At 40.8% G+C, this 18,445-nt stretch overlaps 1 protein-coding gene across 3 annotated transcripts in view; it reads left to right on the top strand.

Moving 5' to 3' along the window:
• The first annotated feature begins 11,866 nt into the window (after positions 1-11,866).
• Positions 11,867-18,445, top strand: part of TBC1D31 (TBC1 domain family member 31) — a 57,203-nt gene continuing 50,624 nt past the window's right edge. For 2 of the 3 annotated variants that reach the window (XM_081070159.1, XM_081070160.1), the window contains exons 1-2: positions 11,952-12,082; positions 15,702-15,848. In XM_081070159.1, coding sequence (XP_080926285.1) covers positions 12,006-12,082; positions 15,702-15,848 — 224 coding nt within the window. In that variant the 5' untranslated portion in view covers positions 11,952-12,005. Of the gene's footprint in view, positions 12,083-15,701; positions 15,849-18,445 lie in introns of all 3 variants that reach the window. The other variant, XM_081070158.1, reaches the window with a different exon arrangement.

Raw genomic sequence — 18,445 nt, 5'->3', positions numbered from 1 at the left:
TCTTTCTTCAAGAAATCCGAAGTACACTGCAAAGATGTAATTAATCCCCGTTAACTAGTAGACAGTTTCGTTAGCACCATCTTGCAGGTGAAGAAGCTATGGCAAGAATAATAATTTATCTGTCAAACCTGGCAGAACCAGTCAGTTATAAGCCTGGAAAATTTTTATGTTTTGACACAATGGACTAGGGGACAAGAAGGTAACTGAACAGCATATAAAGCATTTCCCATTTGTTATTCTGAGGCGTGTGTGTGTGTGTGTGTGTGTGTGTGTACTAAATAAAGTCACCAGTCTACAGGCTGTAAAGGAATCAGTGTGGGTTTCAGTCCAGCCTCTGTCCTTCGCTGATTGTGTGACTCTGAGGAAGTTATTTACCTCTTAGCTGACTCATCCCAATGGGAAAATAGCATTACCTGCCCCCTACATCAAGGTTGTTTGTTGTTTGTTTGTTTGTTTGTTTGTTTGAATGGAGAGCCTGCTGTTTACCAAGCTCCTGTGCTTGTGCTTTTCATGCATCATCTCATTTATCATTCATGCTAACATCCTCATTGGGAAGTACTGTTTTTGTGGAAACTGAGATACAGATTAATTTATTCAAGGTCATGTAACTATAAGTGGTGTTTCAAATCCAGGTCTGTCTGACTTGAGTCCATCTTTGAACCACTCTGCTGCGCCTCTGTGACAAATGTAAAGGCTCTTGAAAAACTCCAAAGCATCTCATAGGGAACTAGTTTTATTCTAGTAACCAACACCAAGGATCAGCACACGGCAGACACTCAGTTTCATACATAAGGAAACCAGGCTGGCTGGACCAGAGTTCACGTAGGAAGTATTTGAAAGAAAATAATCCTTTTCCTATCAAACGTCTCTCAACAATTCTGCAAACACAAAGTCAACAAAGTAACAGTAATCCAAGCAATAATTATTGCTATTCATCATTTATATTCCTCAACGCATAGTTTATATTCATATCAGAACAATAGTGAATGATATTCATTCAAAATAAGCCTTGAGGAAGGGCTGCAAGACTCTGAAATGCCTTCCTTCTAAATCAAACAAAAAACTAAGCTAACGTCAGTGTCAGACTGTTGCACTTAAATGCAGGATTCTCATCAGCTGGCGCTGGACCCAAGTCATCCCCCTGGTGTTGACATCCCACTAGAATTAAGACACAAACAAAACTCTCAAAGGCCTTCAGTTGGTGACACACCTGGAGAAAGGCACACTAAGGAGGAGCCTGAGCCATTGCAAATACATGAGGCCTATTCCCATCACTACCAGGAAACAGCTTATTTCCCGTTTATCATAAGGGATACAACCCAGGAAAAGCCAAATGGGAGAGATGAACAGGGCAAGGCAGGAGAGATGCGTAAAGTAAGGTTTCTTATGACCTCAAATCTGATTATAAAACATGAGGAATGTAGTTGTTTCCTCTGAAACATTATCACGTCTAAATTGATGAAAGTGAGTAAGAAGCAGGGCAGGGTTGGAGCCGGCTCCTATTGGCTGATAAAAGCAATTTGTTGAATTTTAGAAATTTTGTGACTCGTTTATTAAACACAGCCAATATTAAAAGTTGAATTATATAAACTTAGACTCAAATAATATTTTAAAGGATAGTAAATATTCAAAACAACCTTTCTTAATTATTATGCTACGTTTCACTATTATCTATGCTCTTGACATTATTTCTATTGTATCTATATATGGTGAGCATACTATGTAATAGTGTACTTACTGCTCGCCTCTTTACAACTCTGCCTTCAATGACATCATATTGGTAACTTGCAATTGGCTGTAGTAGGAGTATTTACACCACAGAAATTGCCAAATGCTACAAACCAGGCTCTTTGTTTGCCAATTTTTCAGATCATTTTTTCCAGTTTCATTGAGAAATAATTGACACACATCACTATATAAGTTTACAGCATGTAAAAGATATACAACATGATGGTTTATATTGTGAAATGATTACCACTATAGATTTAATTAACATCCATCACAGAAAGAAAAAAAATTTTTCCAAGTGATAAGAATTCCTGGGATTTATGCTCTTCACAGTTTTCCTCTATATCCCATAGCAGTGTTAACTATAGTCATCACACTGGACGTTACATCCCTAAGTACTTATTTGTCTTATAACTGGAAATTTGTGGCTTTTGACCACCATACTCGAAGTCCCCCTTTCCACCACCCTCCCACCTCTGGTAACCACAAATCTGATTTTTCTCTATGAGTTTGGGTTTTTTGTGTGTTTTGTTAAGATTCCATATATAAGTGAGATCATAACAGTATTTGTCTTTCTCTGTCTGACTTATTTCACTTAGCATAATGGTAGAATTAACTCATTTTATATGGCTGAATGATATTCCATCGTATACGTATATCACAACTTCTTTATCCATTCATCCATCGATGGACACTTAGGTTGTTTCCATATCTTGGCTATTGTAACTAATGCTGCGAAGAACATGGGGGTACAGATATCTTTTAAAGTTACTGTTTTTGTTGCCTGTGGATATATTCCCAGAAGTAGGATTGCCAGATCATAAGGTAGTTCTATTTTTAATTTTTTGAGGAACCTCCATACTGTTTTCCATAGTGGCTGCACCAATTTACGATCCCATCAACAGAGCACAAGGGTTCCCTTTTCTCCACATCCACACCACCATTTGTTATCTCTTGTCTTTTTGATGATGGCCATTCTAACAGGCATGAGGTGATACCTCATTGTCAAACCAGGGCTTTTCATGTCCAGAGAGCCAGTTGTTACATTTGTCAGCCCATCACTGGTACTCTCCTTAGAAGTGCTTAAATAACAACAATCATAGAATATTACACAGCCATAAAGAAGAATGAAATCTTACCATTTGCAACAATATGGATGGACCTAGACAACATTATGCTAAGTCAAATAAGTCAGACAGAGAAAGACAAATACCATATGATGTCACTTATATGTGGAATCTAAAGAAAAGAATAAATGAATGAACTAATCAGAAACAGTCTCAGAGACATAGAGGAAGAACTGAGGGTTGCTAGATGGGAGGGGGGGTGGGGATAAGGGGGAAGGTGAGGTGATTAGGAAGCACAGTCAGTAACCACAAGATTGCCATGGGGATACGAAAGTCAATTTGGGGAGTGTAATCAATAATGTTGTAAAGATTTTGTAGAGTATCCGATGGACACTTGTCTCGCTAGGGAGACCACCTCAGGGATGGTGTAGATGCCTGATCACTGCACTGTACACCTGAAGCTGAAGCTGAACAATAATGAATGTCAACTAAAATTTTATATATATATGTATATATACATATATACATATGTATATATATATATATATATATATATATATATATATATATAGTTACAAGAAGCGGAGTACAGCATTAGGAATAGAGACAGTGGAAATATAATGGCTGTATGTGATGTCAGAGGGGTAGTAGATGGGGGGAGGGGGGTCATCACTGTGTGAGGGGTATAAATGATAAATGATAAATGATAAATATCTATTACATTGTTTTGTACACCTGAAACTAATAAAAAAAATAACAACAGTTATAATACTTAGCAGTCACTGAGGGCTTCTATGTGACAGGCATTATTCCAAACTCTTCACGAGTCTAGGAGATCGATACTGTTATTATCCTGATTTTACAGATGAAGAAACCAAGGCACAGAGAGGTTAAATACTTTGCCCAAGGTTGTACTACTAGTAGGTAGTAGAGCCAATGAGCTCAGGCATTCAGGGTCCCATGTCCTTACGTATCCTGCCCCTTATTTTCCAAACCATTAGTCAGGGTACAAGATCTAGTAAGTACAACTACTGATGGGGAGAACGAGGCAGAATATTTGAAATTGAGACTCTGCGTTCACAGTGCTCATGAGTTAAGAGGTTTTAATTTAGTGCAAAGTTCAAATAGGAATTCTAAAGGATTAAAAATAAAAGAAAACGAGACCAAAGAACAAACTGTAATAACAAAGCGAAAGGCGGCTAACACATTCCCAGCACAGGTGCCCAGTCAGTGGGGCTTCTATCACCTGCCCCACCCCCCACATGTTCACACCTACTTTCTTACGTAGAATTCTCTGAAGGGTTAAGCAGATGAAACCAACTCCCAGGCTACTACTTCACTAACAAAGACACACTCTGCTAAAGTCTGTAGACGAAACAGACAAGCCATTGTGCATACACTACCTTACCTTTCTCTTTCCTCATATGGAAAGTTGCTTTCAGTAAGCCATCTATATAATGAAAACAACAAAAATAGTCGGGAAACGGAGGGCAGAGGGGGGACAAATACGCAGCGGACGGAGGGTTTTTAAGGCAGTGAAAATACTCCATCTGATACAATAATGATGGATACATGTCATTACACAGGTGTCCGAACCCATAGAATCTACAACACCAAGAGTGAACCCTAATGTAAACTGTGGATTTGCGGTGATTCTAATGTGTCAACGCATGGAGGTTCGTCAATTGTTGTAGAGGTACCACTCTGGAGGGGGCTGTTAGTAATGGGGGAGACTGTATATCGGAGGACAGGAGGTAGGTGAGAAATCTCTGTATCTTCCTCAATTCTTCTGTGAACCTAAAACTACTCTTGAAAATAATCTTTTAAAAACTGCTTGGGAGAAATGGTTTTTGCTGCTGGGTAAGGCCACATAGAAATCAGGAGGGACCAAAGAGCCCATCGAGATGGGATGAAGTTTGGCAGAGAAGGGATCGGTTAGGGGCTGGTTTCCTGCTGGTCATCCTCAGCTCTGTGGCTTCTCTCCATACGCTGCCCAGAGTGGGCACTGGAGGAAGGATGCCATGCTTCCCTGGAATACTTTAATGGACAATAAACGCTCAGCTCAATCAGCTTTCCCTTCCTCCCTTACAGGGATTAGAGTCATTTTCTCGTGGTTTACCGGCATCCTGTCATGCTAGATGGATAGCCTGTCTTCGCAGCCCACATATATTATTAGGAGCCTGTGATCAAGGCTAATTATTCAGTCCTGTGGGAGACATTCCCAGCATCCTCTGACTCCACAGCCCTCTTACCAGGAAGGCCTTTGGAATAAACCACTATCTGCAGAGCATAATTTTGAAGGTTTAAGCTTCCCAGTTGAAGTTTTCTGAGCTGGCGAATACTGGTGTCTTCAATGGCATATTTAGATATTATTTTCTCTGGCATAAAGTTTGCAAATAATTTTTTAAAAACCAATTGCCCACAATATGGAAATTATAATTATAAAATTATATCTATGTCTATCTATAAAATGCAGCTGTGGCTAAGTGAGAGGTGGCTCTAGACGGCCCTTGCTTCTTAGGACAGCTTTGGACATGATAGAAGCCAGGAATTCCATACTCTCCTCCTCTCCTGGCCACAAGGAAGAGCTGTAAAGACTGAAAACTTGCACCCACTGCCCATTCTGCCGTGAAATTAGGAGCTTCACCTTCTGGTCTCCTCCTTCCTCTAGTCTGGAGGAGGCCTTTTAGAAATCCTCGTCTGTGTCAGCAGTTTCTCATTGTATGTGGCAATGATCTCGCTGCCTATCAAGTTCAACATCGCATTTCCCCTCTCCTTTGATACTGTCGTCATGTCAGCTGCAGGTGCCAAATCCTTTTGATTATACATGAAACACTATCCTTGCTTGCTTTCATGTATGTTTTATGAGAGCACCTTGGTGTGACTATTTATTTAAGTCACTTGGAGCCCATCCCTTTGGTTTTTCTTTTTCTTTGCTGACTCACATTAAAAGGGTTGGGGTAGGTGCACTGTCATAATTCACCTGTAATGGCTTCTGCCTCCTAACGCCCTCCTCACAAAGCCAAATAGCCCAGTCTTCCAGGAAATGGAAAACATTGCCTGGCTTTGCATCAGCTAGCAGCATGAAACACGTCTCTGTTTTACTGATGAAACAGACCTCTTTCCTTTGCAATGTCAGCTTTCCTACACAATATGTCAACACACCCTGGTCATCAAACTGTTGCCTGTTTGGACTCCTTCCATGGTGACTGATTTGGTCAATCTTTTACCACTTTTTGTCTCCAATGGAACAACAGCTCCCACCCTCTTTCTGCCTCAAGCCTCAAATTTGTTTAAGTGATCTTTCCACTGCAATCGGAGGGAGAGTCTAGAAACCACGAGTTTCCCTAGGACCTTTCAGGATAAGATGCAAACTCCTTAGAATGACAGGCCAGGTCCTTTATATTCTGACTTTTACATATGTCTTACTCTGATTCTCCTGTCAGTCACCCATATAGTCATAATAATTATTATTATTATTGAGTTTTCTAGGTGCTAAGCCCTTCACACGCATAACGATTCCTTGTGTATCCTGTGCTTTAACTGCAGTGAGCACTAGTTTCTAGAAGTTTCCATGTTGTTTCACAACCCCCCCCCCCGCCTTCCTGCAGATGCTGTTTCCTTCCCTAACTTCTTCTCTGCCTTGTAACCCCTGTTCATCCTTCCAGATTCAGCTCATGTATCACCACCTCCTGAAGCCTTCCCTGACCTTTTATCTTCCAATTCTATCTAATTGAGAAATAAAAGGCAATGTTTCAGCTCAAGTCACCAGAGTACAGAAAGAATGGAAGGCCAGATGAGCTTCTGGGACAATTAGAAAAAGGGACATAAATGCTGCCAGAATGTTCTCTTATCATCACTGTTTCCCCGCCTTTTCACCCCTCCATCCCACTTTTTCTGAGTTTCAGCTACCTTCTCTCAGACCAGCCACAAAGCTGGAGCTACTGCTTCTGGCAGCCCCCAGTCTTTGCCACCAGAGAGGGACTGAGACTTGCTCTCCTTGGTCTCACACTTAAAAATCCCAGGAAAGAGCTCTGATGGGCTCAGTGAATCAAGCCCCACCCGAGTCAATGATATGACCAGTGAGGGGTGGGCTAGAAGCATTTCCGGTAAAGAGCTATAAGAAGGCAGTATTTTTCAGAGTGGTGGTGGAAGGGGTGTACCAGTGCTGGGCAGACAAAACTATCCATGTGTATAGTCCTACCATACCCTCCCCCAACCCCACTTTCTCTGTGCTTTAATTTTTTTAAGTGTTCTCAGCATTTTTGTTTACTAGCACTCCTTTAAATGTGCAAACAAACTCTCTTTCCAAGGGGATGGAACAGAATCTTGTTATAAAGTTTCCCAGAGATTTTTAACCCAGGCTAGCCATAAATTGTTTTCTGGTCCAGGCAAGGGGTCCTTTTGAAGAATTACAGAACCACAGCAATCTGGTACATGAAAGGCAGAGAAGCATAGGAGAGGCAGAGCGAGGTAATGGAGACACCTAGGTCTACGTTTAAGTCTTGGCTTGATAACTATGAGTATGGCCTTAGACATGTGAAATAACCACTCCAACCCTTAGTTTCCTCGTTTGTAAAATGGGGACACAATTACTCTATTAGTCAGGATGGGGTACTTTATGTAGCAGTAACAAATGGCCTCCAAAACTCATTCTTTCTTTTGTGTAGAAAGCTTTCAACTCATCCTTCCAGGCCTAGATCAAATGTCGCCCAATATCTTGCTGTTCAGCAAGTATTTTAAATTTCCTTCCCTTCCAAACACACTTTAGATTTTTGTATATTACATAATTGGTCCCATTCTCCACTCATCCCTTTGTCCATGCCTTCCATGGAAGTTTTGATGCTGTCCCAATAGGAGCAGAATATAATTCTCTACCCCTGGGCTCAGCCATGTAACTTGCTGAGGCCAACAGCAGGAGGTGAAAGTGATGGTGTGCCAGCTAGAGCTCAAGGGCATTGCATGGCCGCTCGTTCACTTGCGCCATGGCTATTTCTGTGAGAACATGCCTTGGTTAGTCTGAAGGAGGATAAAAGACACTTGGAACATAGTTGAGTTGTCCCAATTGCCCTGATAAGATCAGTCTATACACTGATGGCCAGCTGACCTCCAGACATATGAGTGAGTCCAGCCAAGACCAGTGGTGCTGCCTGGCTGATCGCAGATGCCTGAGCAATAAATGCTCCTTGCTGAATGTCACAGAGATTTGGTGGTTGCTTTTTCACAGAATTATTGCAGCTATAGATAACTGGTAGGATTGCATTTCTTGGCCCCTTGTGTTGGATGGGGCCATAGTTCCGGTAGTGAGTTGGGAATAAAAGTAATAATGACATTTCTTGGCGGGAGCATTTAATTGTTGATGTGAGACCCTCTAGAACTCTCTTTTCCCTTGACACAGCAACCAAAAACTTTTGAAATGGTGGCTGCTCCATTAGTCTGAATTCCCTAGACACTAAGATGAGCTAAACACCCAGCCATAAGGATTTTGGAGTTGTTATTGTGGCATAACTTCATCTAACCTGACTGAATTAAGTGGGAAAGGGCATTTTAAGAAGTTTGCTAAAGGTTACTCATTACTTTCTACTTAGTGCTCTTTGAGCGGTTGCAGTGAATATATAATTGTATTTTCAGTTGTTTTCGGTTATTGTGCTAGTTTAATTTGCTTACTAATCCCTTGACCAGCATAGGGGTTTTTTGTTTGTTTGTTTGTTTTTGTTGTTTTTGGACATTATGGAGCTGGTTGCCAAGGAATTAGGAAATAGTAGAGCTGCCCTTCTTTGACTTCCAAATATCGGGATTTTTTCCAACAGAAAGTGTGTTCAGATATTAAGCAATTCAAATGCCCACTAAATTCCCTCTAACAAAATAGACAAAGTGGCAGTACGCCTGCTCTCTCCAGATTATATATTGCCACAGCAGAAAGAAGGTATTCTTCAATAGTGAAAGTGGGGTAGGTGAGAGGGCAAGGAGAAAGGACTTTGCAAAGCAAAACCCAAAACCCCTTAGACACACACGTCTTTCCATTTCTCTGAGAATGTATTTCAAACACATACAAGGAAGAAAACAAAGGAAGAAATCTTTGTGACTTTGACTTAGGTACAGATTTCTTAGATATGACACCCAAAACACAATCCATAAAAGAAAACATTGATAGGTTGGTCTTCATCAACATTAATATCTTCTACTCCTTGAAAGACACTGTTAAGAGAATAAAAATCAAGCCACAAACTGGCAAATAATCACAGAGGACGCTCATTCATCATTCCAGAAATGGAAATTAAAATCACCATGAGGTTACCACAACATTCCTAGAATGGCTATAATTACAAAGACTCATCATGGATGTGGAGTACCTGGAACTCTCTTACACTGTTGGTGGGGAGGTAAATTGGCTTAACTATTTTGAAAACGTTTGACAGCTTCTTAAAAAGTTAAACCTACACCTACCACATGGCCCAGCTGTTCCACTTCCAAGAATTTCCCCAAGAGAAATTAAAACATATGTTCATACCAAGACTTGTACAGGAATGTTCATAACCGCTTTCTTTGTAAGAGTTCAAAACTGGAAGTAACCCTAATGTTCATCAACAGGTGAATAGGTAAACTAATTGTACTATATCAATACCATGGACTGTTACTCAGCAATAAAAACATAGAAATACTGATACATCTATGGCTACTCTATGTATGAGACTCCAAACATAGCTGACCCTCAAAATAACTATGCCAAGTGAAAGAAGCCAGACCGAATTAAAGAGTACATAATTCAAGACCCATTTATATAACTTTCTAGAAAATAGTAACTAATCTAAGAGGCAGAATACCTGCCTCTTGGTTGCCTATGGACTAGGTGGGATTGAGATAGAAAAAGATTGCAAAGGTACAGGAGGAAATTTTTGAGGGTGATAGATATGTTCATTTTCTTGATTATGATGATGGTTTCACAGGGGTATACTTATGTCAAAACTTAAACACTTTAAATATGTGCAGTTTATTGAGTGTCAATTACACCTCAATAAAACTGAAAACATATATGTACAGGATACATCAGTTATTGACCGAGTAATGATTTAAGCAGGAACTAACAAAGAGTCTACCATCTTGGGTTATGAAAATTGGGAGGTTATAAGGAGGAGAAGTTTGGCAGCCACAGATACACGTCTCTTTAGTTGCCAAGCTGACCTTCCGATTTGGCCCAACTAAATCCAAAAATAAGTGCAAAGTGGGAGTCTTGAAGACCTGTAATATGGAAGCATTCTTATCATGTACGTGAACTTAAACAGGATGGTCCCATGCGCTGTGACAGCTCATATAAGCTTCAGCTGCAGGCAGGTTAAATAGGAGTAGTTAAGGAAATCATTCAACAGATTTGTCTCTGCTACTGACAAAACTATTGGGTTACCTGTGTGGGATAAAAAAGTGAGGAATAACCTGTGTCTCAATTTAGGCCTCCATGAGTTTAACACCCTAAGTTTCCTAAATAACAATGCAAACATTCATACATACAGTTCATTACCATCTCAAATCCGATTAATAAAAATGAGGAATGTGGTTGTCTCTTCTGCAATAGGTTATTAAAAGTTGTCTGGTCTCTCAGAGCCACCCCTTGGTAACAATATTAAAAGTTATAAAATCTGCATTGGTAAATTTTTGTGAGAGTTTTGCTTTTCTGATAGAGTTAAAGCATTTCAAATATATTTTTAAAATGTAATTTTTTAAAAAGTCATTTTCCGTTGTAGAAAAACATGGGGACCAAGAATGAAAAGACTAAAGATCTAATCCTGGCTATCCTACTAACATAATTTTCTTGTCTGCAAAATGGGGATAATAGAAGTACCTACCTGTAATGGATTGAATGGTGGGCTCCCAAAATATATATCCACGTCTTAATCCCCAGAACCTATGAATGTTACTTTATTTGGAAAAGGGGCTTTGCAGGTATAATTAAGTTAGGGATCCTGAAATGAGATCATCCTGGATTATCCAGGTGGGCCCTAAATCCAGCGACAGACAAGCAAAGGAAGATTTGAGACAGAAGAGGAAAAAAAGATGATGGGAAGATGGAGGCAGAGATCAGTGTGAGGTGGTCACAAGTTAAGGAAGCCAGCAACCATCAGAAGCTGGAAAGGAAGGGAATGGAATCTCCCCTAGGGCCTCTGGAAGGAGCGGCCCTGCCAGCACCTTGATTTCAGGCTCTGGCCTTCTTTACTGTGAAAGAATAAATTTCTGTCATTTTAGTCACTAAGTTTATCATAACTTATTAATTTCATTCTCAGGAAACCAATACACTCCCTCCTAGAGCTCTAAACATGAGAATAATAGTACTAACGACCTTGTAAGTTTGCTATGAGGTATTAAATAAATTAAGTGAGTTAATATTTTCAAAAGCACTTAAAAGAGTGTTTGCACTCTTAAATGTTAAGTAAGCACTATACGCACTAGTAAGCACTATATAAATGTTAAGTAAATTTTTACACACACACGAATCTACCTCTCTGACGTCAATGCAACTGATTGTTGATGACATTGCTTTTCCGGTCTCTGACTGATGTACTGGACACTGTAATAATGCAGCCTCTTGTTAGATTACCGAATTGAAAAGGAATCATGACGATGGTGAAAAAGACAAGAGTGGACTCCATAAAGCTTCTTTTGAGTCCGAATATTCTCTGAAAGAGACCCTTCAATTCTCAATGTATTTGGATACTTGCTTCTCAGAGGTTAGTTGTCTCTACAACCCCTTAATCGCTTAACTCCATGTAAAACAAAATGTTTTTGTTTTTCTCTTGTTTTTACAAGAGAATACCACTTTTATTGCCTCCAATGGGAGCCTAAAACCCCGCGAGGGCCCCGGAATGCAGAATTCCCTAGCCTATTCCTCGCACCCACGTTCCACCTGCAGAAAACTACGATTCCCAGAAGGCTTTGGGTCCCAGGGAGCGGACCACGGAAGGGGGCGGAGCCTAAGGTCGTTGGCCGATTCCATCGTCCAAAGCGGGAGGGGTTGCCCGAGCGGAGTTTGGGAGGAAACCGCCTTCCGATTGGTTGTAAATACAAAGGTGGGCGTGGTGCGTGCGGTTGGTACTGTCGGCGGGGGATCCTAGCGGCGGCGGCTGGCGCTCAAATTTCCCGGGCCCGGAGCGTGTATCTGCCCGGAAGTCGCTGGGACGGTTGTCGGCAGGCGGGTGGCGGCTGCGAGTGGGCTGCGACATGCAGAGCACAGACTTAGGCAACAAGGAGAGCGGCAAGATCTGGCACCGCAAGCCATCCCCGGCCACTCGGGACGGGTAAAGGCCGCGGCGGGAGGGATGGAAGCCGGGGAGGGGCGGGTCCGCGTCTTTGGAGAGGCGCTCGAGGGGCTATTGGAGACGATCGCAGGGAGGGGTGCAGGGGGCCGGGTGGAGATCCAGGTCCTGGCACTGAGGCCACACGTCCTGGGAAACGCAGGTGGCCCGAGGCTCGGTGCGCTCCGATGCCACGATCCTCAGAGACCCCTTCCCAGTGCTGGGGGGCAGGGTCTGACCAGGATGCGCGTGGAGCAGGAGGCAGGGGGTCCTCAGAAATAAGGGAGAATTGGCGCTTCTGGCGAGTTCCGGGACTCTGCCCCCTTCATAATGATTATAGCATCCCTGTAGTACTCCTGGCACATAGTAGGTGCTCAGGAAATACTGGTTAGCTATTGCAGCTGGAAAAGAACTCAAAGAGAAGGAACGGATGCGGGGGAAGGAGAACAGGCATTTCCACCCCTTTCAAATGCTGCGGTTTATCCATCCTTAAATCGTTGTACCTATTCATGCATTCATGCATGCATTCATCAACTATTTGTTGAGCACCTGGGATGTGCCAAGCACTGGGGACAGTAGTGGAACAAAACAAACTTGGTTCTCTGGAGTTTCCATATTAGCGTGTATCGGGCGGGGTAAGCGGGATTTACACTCTACAGTGCAGGCCGGCTTAGATAGGCCAACGCTGCTGCTGCTGCTGCTGCTTTTTCTTAGAGACTTTTGTTTTTAAGGACACTTTTAGGTTGACAGCAAAATTGAGCTGCAGTTACATAGATTTCCCATACACCCCCTGCCCTCACACATGCATAGCCTCCCCGTTATCATCCCCCACCAGAAGGCTACGTTTGTGCAACTGATGAGCCTACATTGACATTGACACATCGTTGTCACCCAAAGTCCACATTCACATTAGGATTCGCTCTTGACGTTGTTCATTCTATGGATTTGGACAAATATGTAACAATAATGTATCCACCATGACAGTACCGTACAAAGTAGTTTCACTGACCTATAAATCCTCCCTCCCCAGCCCTTTTTTCATTCTGTTCCCAGATACCTGTCCTGTTCAAGGTTCAGCCTCTTCTCTGTGAATTTAATGAAAGCCTTTGCCCCAGAGTGGTGCCATCTTGGTTCCATTGCTGCACACTGATTGATTTTATTGCTTCCAATTCCGTAGGGTTTCGTGGACTTTGCTGCATCACTTCCGTTCATGTTTCAATGTGTTTCTTGTTCTAGTAATTTTTCTGTTGGTCTGTGGTTGCTCCTCAACAAATCGACAGATTTTTTAAGTGCCAACTGTGCATGCCCAAAGCATGGTGCTAGTCTCTCTGCTAACACCTGGTTTGGTTACTGGTTGCTGTCAGTCCCCTAACAGTGCTGCTGTCCCATCAACTCCACTCAATAAAATTTTTGTCTAGAGTTGGGATTCTTCAATAGGGATTTTTCTTTTCGAATTTTGAGTTTATATAACTACCACCCGACTGCCGATGTTCTGTAACTAGTCTAAACGTTATGGCCAACCCACAATAACTCTCTTTCTTGCGGTTATAAAATATCTACATGTGCATGCAAGATTCCAAAAAGGAAAGAAACAAGTTCTTGTGCAGATGTCGTTACTTGCTCTTTCACTAAGACATACCTTTCTTTTTGTTCGTTAAAACCCATCGTTATGATGTTGGGAAAGCAAAGAGCACTGACTATGGAGTCAGATAGACTTTAGTTGAAATAAATGTCCATTTACTAGCTCTGTAACCTTGGGTAAATCAATCCCTGAGACTGTAAGTGAAGATAACCACACCTCCCAGACGGGGTTGCCATAGGGTGTTAGGAAGACTTTAAAATACTGTCTCATGCATCCTGGGGTCCAGTAAATATTTGATGTTTTTAATATGTTTAAGGACGGAGGAACTCTGTCAGGCAACCTGTGAACAATTGAAAGGCAATTCTAAAATAAATACTTACGTGTGTGATTTATATGAAAAATCCGAAGGGCAGAATGTTGCTATTGTTATTACATCTAGATAGTAGGGTTATAATTAATTTTATTTGTGTATTAATGGTTTTCTGTATTTTCCATATTTTCAACAATGATCATATAAATTTGTAATCATAATACATAATAAATGTTACCCAAAAAAGGACTGGAGGGAAAAGTCGATTGGTCTGCTTCATTGCCAGGGAACATTTTTATGTTGTTATTTGTCATTTCAGTGAATTTATTCCTCCCCTCTCACCTTTGGGGATGTCAAAACAAAACACAAAAAGCCAGAGATGGACAGTAGTTAAAGTGGTAAAAACAGATTTCATTCAGGACTGTCGCAGTAGGGAAAAGGAGCTGAAATTAAATTCAGTTCAGTGTAGAACTGGGCTTAATTTTGAATACAGCCTGGGCAAGTGGGAATTTATAGCCAGAGAGCAGGGTGGGCGTCAGTGAAAGGAACAGTATTAAGAGGAAACATCTGGGGTAAGGGAGTTCTGCTAAACCGACTTGACAGGATTCTTGCTGAAGACAGGCCAGTGTGATGACCTAAGAGATGAGTATAAGCAATGTGATCACATATAGAAGATAATCAGGTATTGAGAGCAGGGGATTCTGGTTAAACTGACAGAGCAGGGTTCTTGCTAAAATTAGATTTTATAAGGAATGGGGCCTAGGAGAGGTGCAGGAGCCTGACTAAAGTTTGGTCAAGCAATGAATCTTTGTCAGGTACTAGATAAAAATGAGCATTATAAGAATTTTGCCGTTTCACCCAATGAGTCGGAAAAGCCTCGTTTAGATAAACTGAAGAAAATGTGTAATATACTTAATTAAATTTTGTATTTTTTAATGAAGTGATAATGAGGAAGATGGATGTTTCTCATATTCAAATGAAAAAAGGCACAAAAAGTCAATTAAGATAAAAATTTTCATGATTTGAAAACTATTTTTACAATAAAAAATGGGGTTATTCTGGTCTTCGTGACCCAAATATACACACCTATAGTATTTTAAGGAGTTACTTACTTTGTGCTGCAAGTTTTATAGCACACTTTTTTCAGCACCTTTCTAAAAACACAAAAAAATTAGTCACTTTAGACAAATAACTGCTGAAAATAAAACTTATGTACATTTTCACTTTGAAACACTATCACAGAAACAAAATCTCATTAGAATATGTTAAAATTGGGAGATTGAATTGAAATTTTCCTGATCGATGATAGCTGTGATTTGTATAAAACTCAGTACTTCACACTAATTACATGGTTGTATAATTGTGTGTGGCTATTGCATGTCTGTCTTTGTCGCTAAACTGAAAGCTCCTTGCAGGTAGAACCCACGTCCATCAATTACTCTTGGTTCCTGGCTTGTTCAGTATCTGACACATAGTGAGTTTTCTGATATTTGATGAATAAATGAACAGTAGCTACTTTGATAACGAAAAACTTTCTGAACAGTTTTCAGAAATCATTGTAGGATTACTTTTAGGAGAGAGAAGAAAGAGCAGCAACAGTAGGGGAGGGAAGAAAGGATAGGCAAAAAAATGCCAAAATTAGGCAAGTATACTATAAAAGCTGTAGTTTGTATAATAACAAGTAATGTCTGGCAGAATTTAATGTGTTTGTTTTGTTTTGTTTTTTATAGAATTATAGTGAACATTATTCACACCACTTCCGATTATCTTCCCAAAGTTTTGCGATTTTTGAATGTGGCTTTTGATAGCTCAGGTGATTGCTTAATTGCTGGGGACCATCAAGGAAATATCTATGTTTTTGACTTGTCTGGGAACAGGTGAGTGATACTTTTAATACTTAACCTTATTTAATGTTATTAATTCACTCACTGACTATTTTCGTCCCTGCTACTATTCATAGCAAGGTTTTTCTTATTATATTTCAGGTACCTTGTAAAAAACTGTCATAAGTGCTGATGGAAGAAAGTGGGAAAGGATAAAAAGATAATATGGTTAGAGTTTTTTAGAGAATGAAAGTTCTGGTTTTAACCATATCTCTAGTAGCTTGTTTTTCCTTAAATTAAAAAGATTTGTCATTGCTAGTTTATCAGTTAATGTCTGGTACTTCAGTGGGCAATTTAGAAAGAACACAGTTTCTTTGTACAATATCGTCACAGTATACTGGATCTAGGAATCTTAAAGTACTGATGCTCACGCTTCTCTGCCTTCTCTTCTTTTGCTGAACAATTTAGTACAAAAGCGATTCAATGAGACCAATCAAGGTAGGCACTTGTGCAGTGGGGTTAGGTGGGAGAGACCTGTGTCCACCCAGCCAGAAAGTCAGAAGGTGTCTGCGGGGGGAGGGATGGAGCAACGATGGGAAAGATGAGGCTTTGAGCAAATGAGTAAATATATTGAGGATAATGGGAGCCGGGTTCCTGTTAGAAAGGGGAGTTATAGATACGGAAAGGGAGAAAACTAGAATGAACCCTGTGGTACCAGATTGCAGTTGGATGTATCTGTGTGAGCTTCGGGTTTTGCATGTGTATAGACAGACGTAGAAATAAGTAGAGGTGTGTGTATAAGAGCGTGAAAGAATTATACATATACATATTTCCTAGCTTTGTCCAGTCACAGGACCTGGGAGCAACAATACCCAGTGCCTGGTTCTTTTCTAAATACCACTCTCCACTAAAAGGAATCAGGGATTCTGGCAGAAATGGCCACTTTCAGGATGGAGGCAGGGAAAGCACAAGATGAGCCTGAAACGTTTTGTGGCCAGAAAGAAGGAATTGTTCAAAGAACGATGAGGATGTTTCACAAGGACATAAAGGTCAGCTTGAAGGAGCTCCCTCTGGCTACATTGGAGACAATTTGAGTATCAGAATAAATAATGATAATAACGGGTCACAATCCATTGAATAAAACAAACCCAGGCATTCATGCTGCAATCAACAAACAGTTGAATGAGAGCGAATATTTGCGTAGTCACAAAGTACCTCCCCACAAAATATGTATTAATTACCGAAGAAGAAAGAGTAATTTTACAGCGAAGAAGCTGGCCCAACACCACCTTATCCAATGACTACAGTTAAATTAACCAGTAGTGGGACAAATCAGAACTTGTGTGCCTCCTGATAGGATGCAGTGGAAAGCACACGGTGTCATTTCTGTGATCTTCTTGCCAAGGGCATGTAATCTGAATCTAAACAGCGGAATCATCAGACAAAGCTAATTTAAGGGCATTGTAAAACAAAGCTGGCCTGTAATCTTCCAAAGAGTCAAGGTCATGAAAGTTATGGGAAGACTGAAGAACTATTCCAGGCTGAGGGAGGCTATACACATGACAAGTAAAGGCATGAATCTAGACTGATCCTTTTGCTCTAAAGGACATTCTTGGGATAACCGGCACAATTGAATGGGCTGTGAGGATTAGATGGTGGTAATATATAAATGTAATTTTCTTGATTTTGATGGTTGTATATGTTACTGTAGAGGAGAATTCCGTTGTTTGTAGGGAGCATGGTCGTGGTAGGTTATTCTCAAAAAGTTCAGGAAAAAAAGAGGTCATGTGTGACTTGTTTATCTGTTTAACTAGGTAGAAATCTGTTAATCATGTTTCTGTCTTTACCAAAAAAGTAACGATCACAATTCTCCCACCCTTTACTTTTGCCCAACCTACCCTGCCAATTCCCAAACTGAAATCAATATAACTCTCTTCTCTGCTGTCACTGCTAAATGAAATAAAAATAATTGTTGATTTACAGAATAATGAACTTCAACATTAATGGTGCTTCATTTGCTTATCTATTAACTTACTTCTCTGGTTCTCGAGTATTCCCAACCTTCCCTACACACACACCAGCTGTGTGTAGTTTCCTTGTCTCCTTGTGTTTGTTCACCCCTGCTCTTACTCTGACTGCCTCGCCTCCTAATTCATGAGAAAATAGACACCTTCAAGCTTCCCTTCCTCTCCAACCACAACTTCAAATATATCTGTAAGTTCAACCTTCCATACCTCTTTGCCACTTTATTCGTAAAAATCAGTGATCCTGCCTTCTCGTGCTAATCTGTCTTCTATAGCCAAATCCCCTCCTCACCCCCCCCATGACCCCCTCCCCCCCGCAGGACTTTGCGCCATGAGTGTTCCTCTCTTTTATTTTGTCCACTGCCCTCTACAACTATTGACAGCTGAGCAGAGAGGAGTAAGTAGAGACTTGAAGTCAGGCCCATCTGATTCTAAAATCCACTATACTGGACTTCTTCAAAACATTCCTTTTTGCCTAATCCAATGGTCTCTTCGATTCTTTATTAAATACTTTTGTCTTTCCCTCCTCCCTGAAATTTTTTTCTTCTGCTTCAAGGTACAATGTTTTCTGGGTTTTCTGCCTCTCCGATGATTTTTTTCCCTTGTTTTGCTGACTCTTCCAGTGTG

The sequence above is a fragment of the Rhinolophus hipposideros genome (assembly GCF_964194185.1).
Source record: "Rhinolophus hipposideros genome assembly, chromosome: 13".
Lineage (NCBI taxonomy): Eukaryota > Metazoa > Chordata > Mammalia > Chiroptera > Rhinolophidae > Rhinolophus > Rhinolophus hipposideros.
This window is presented reverse-complemented; position numbering and strand designations above follow the sequence as displayed.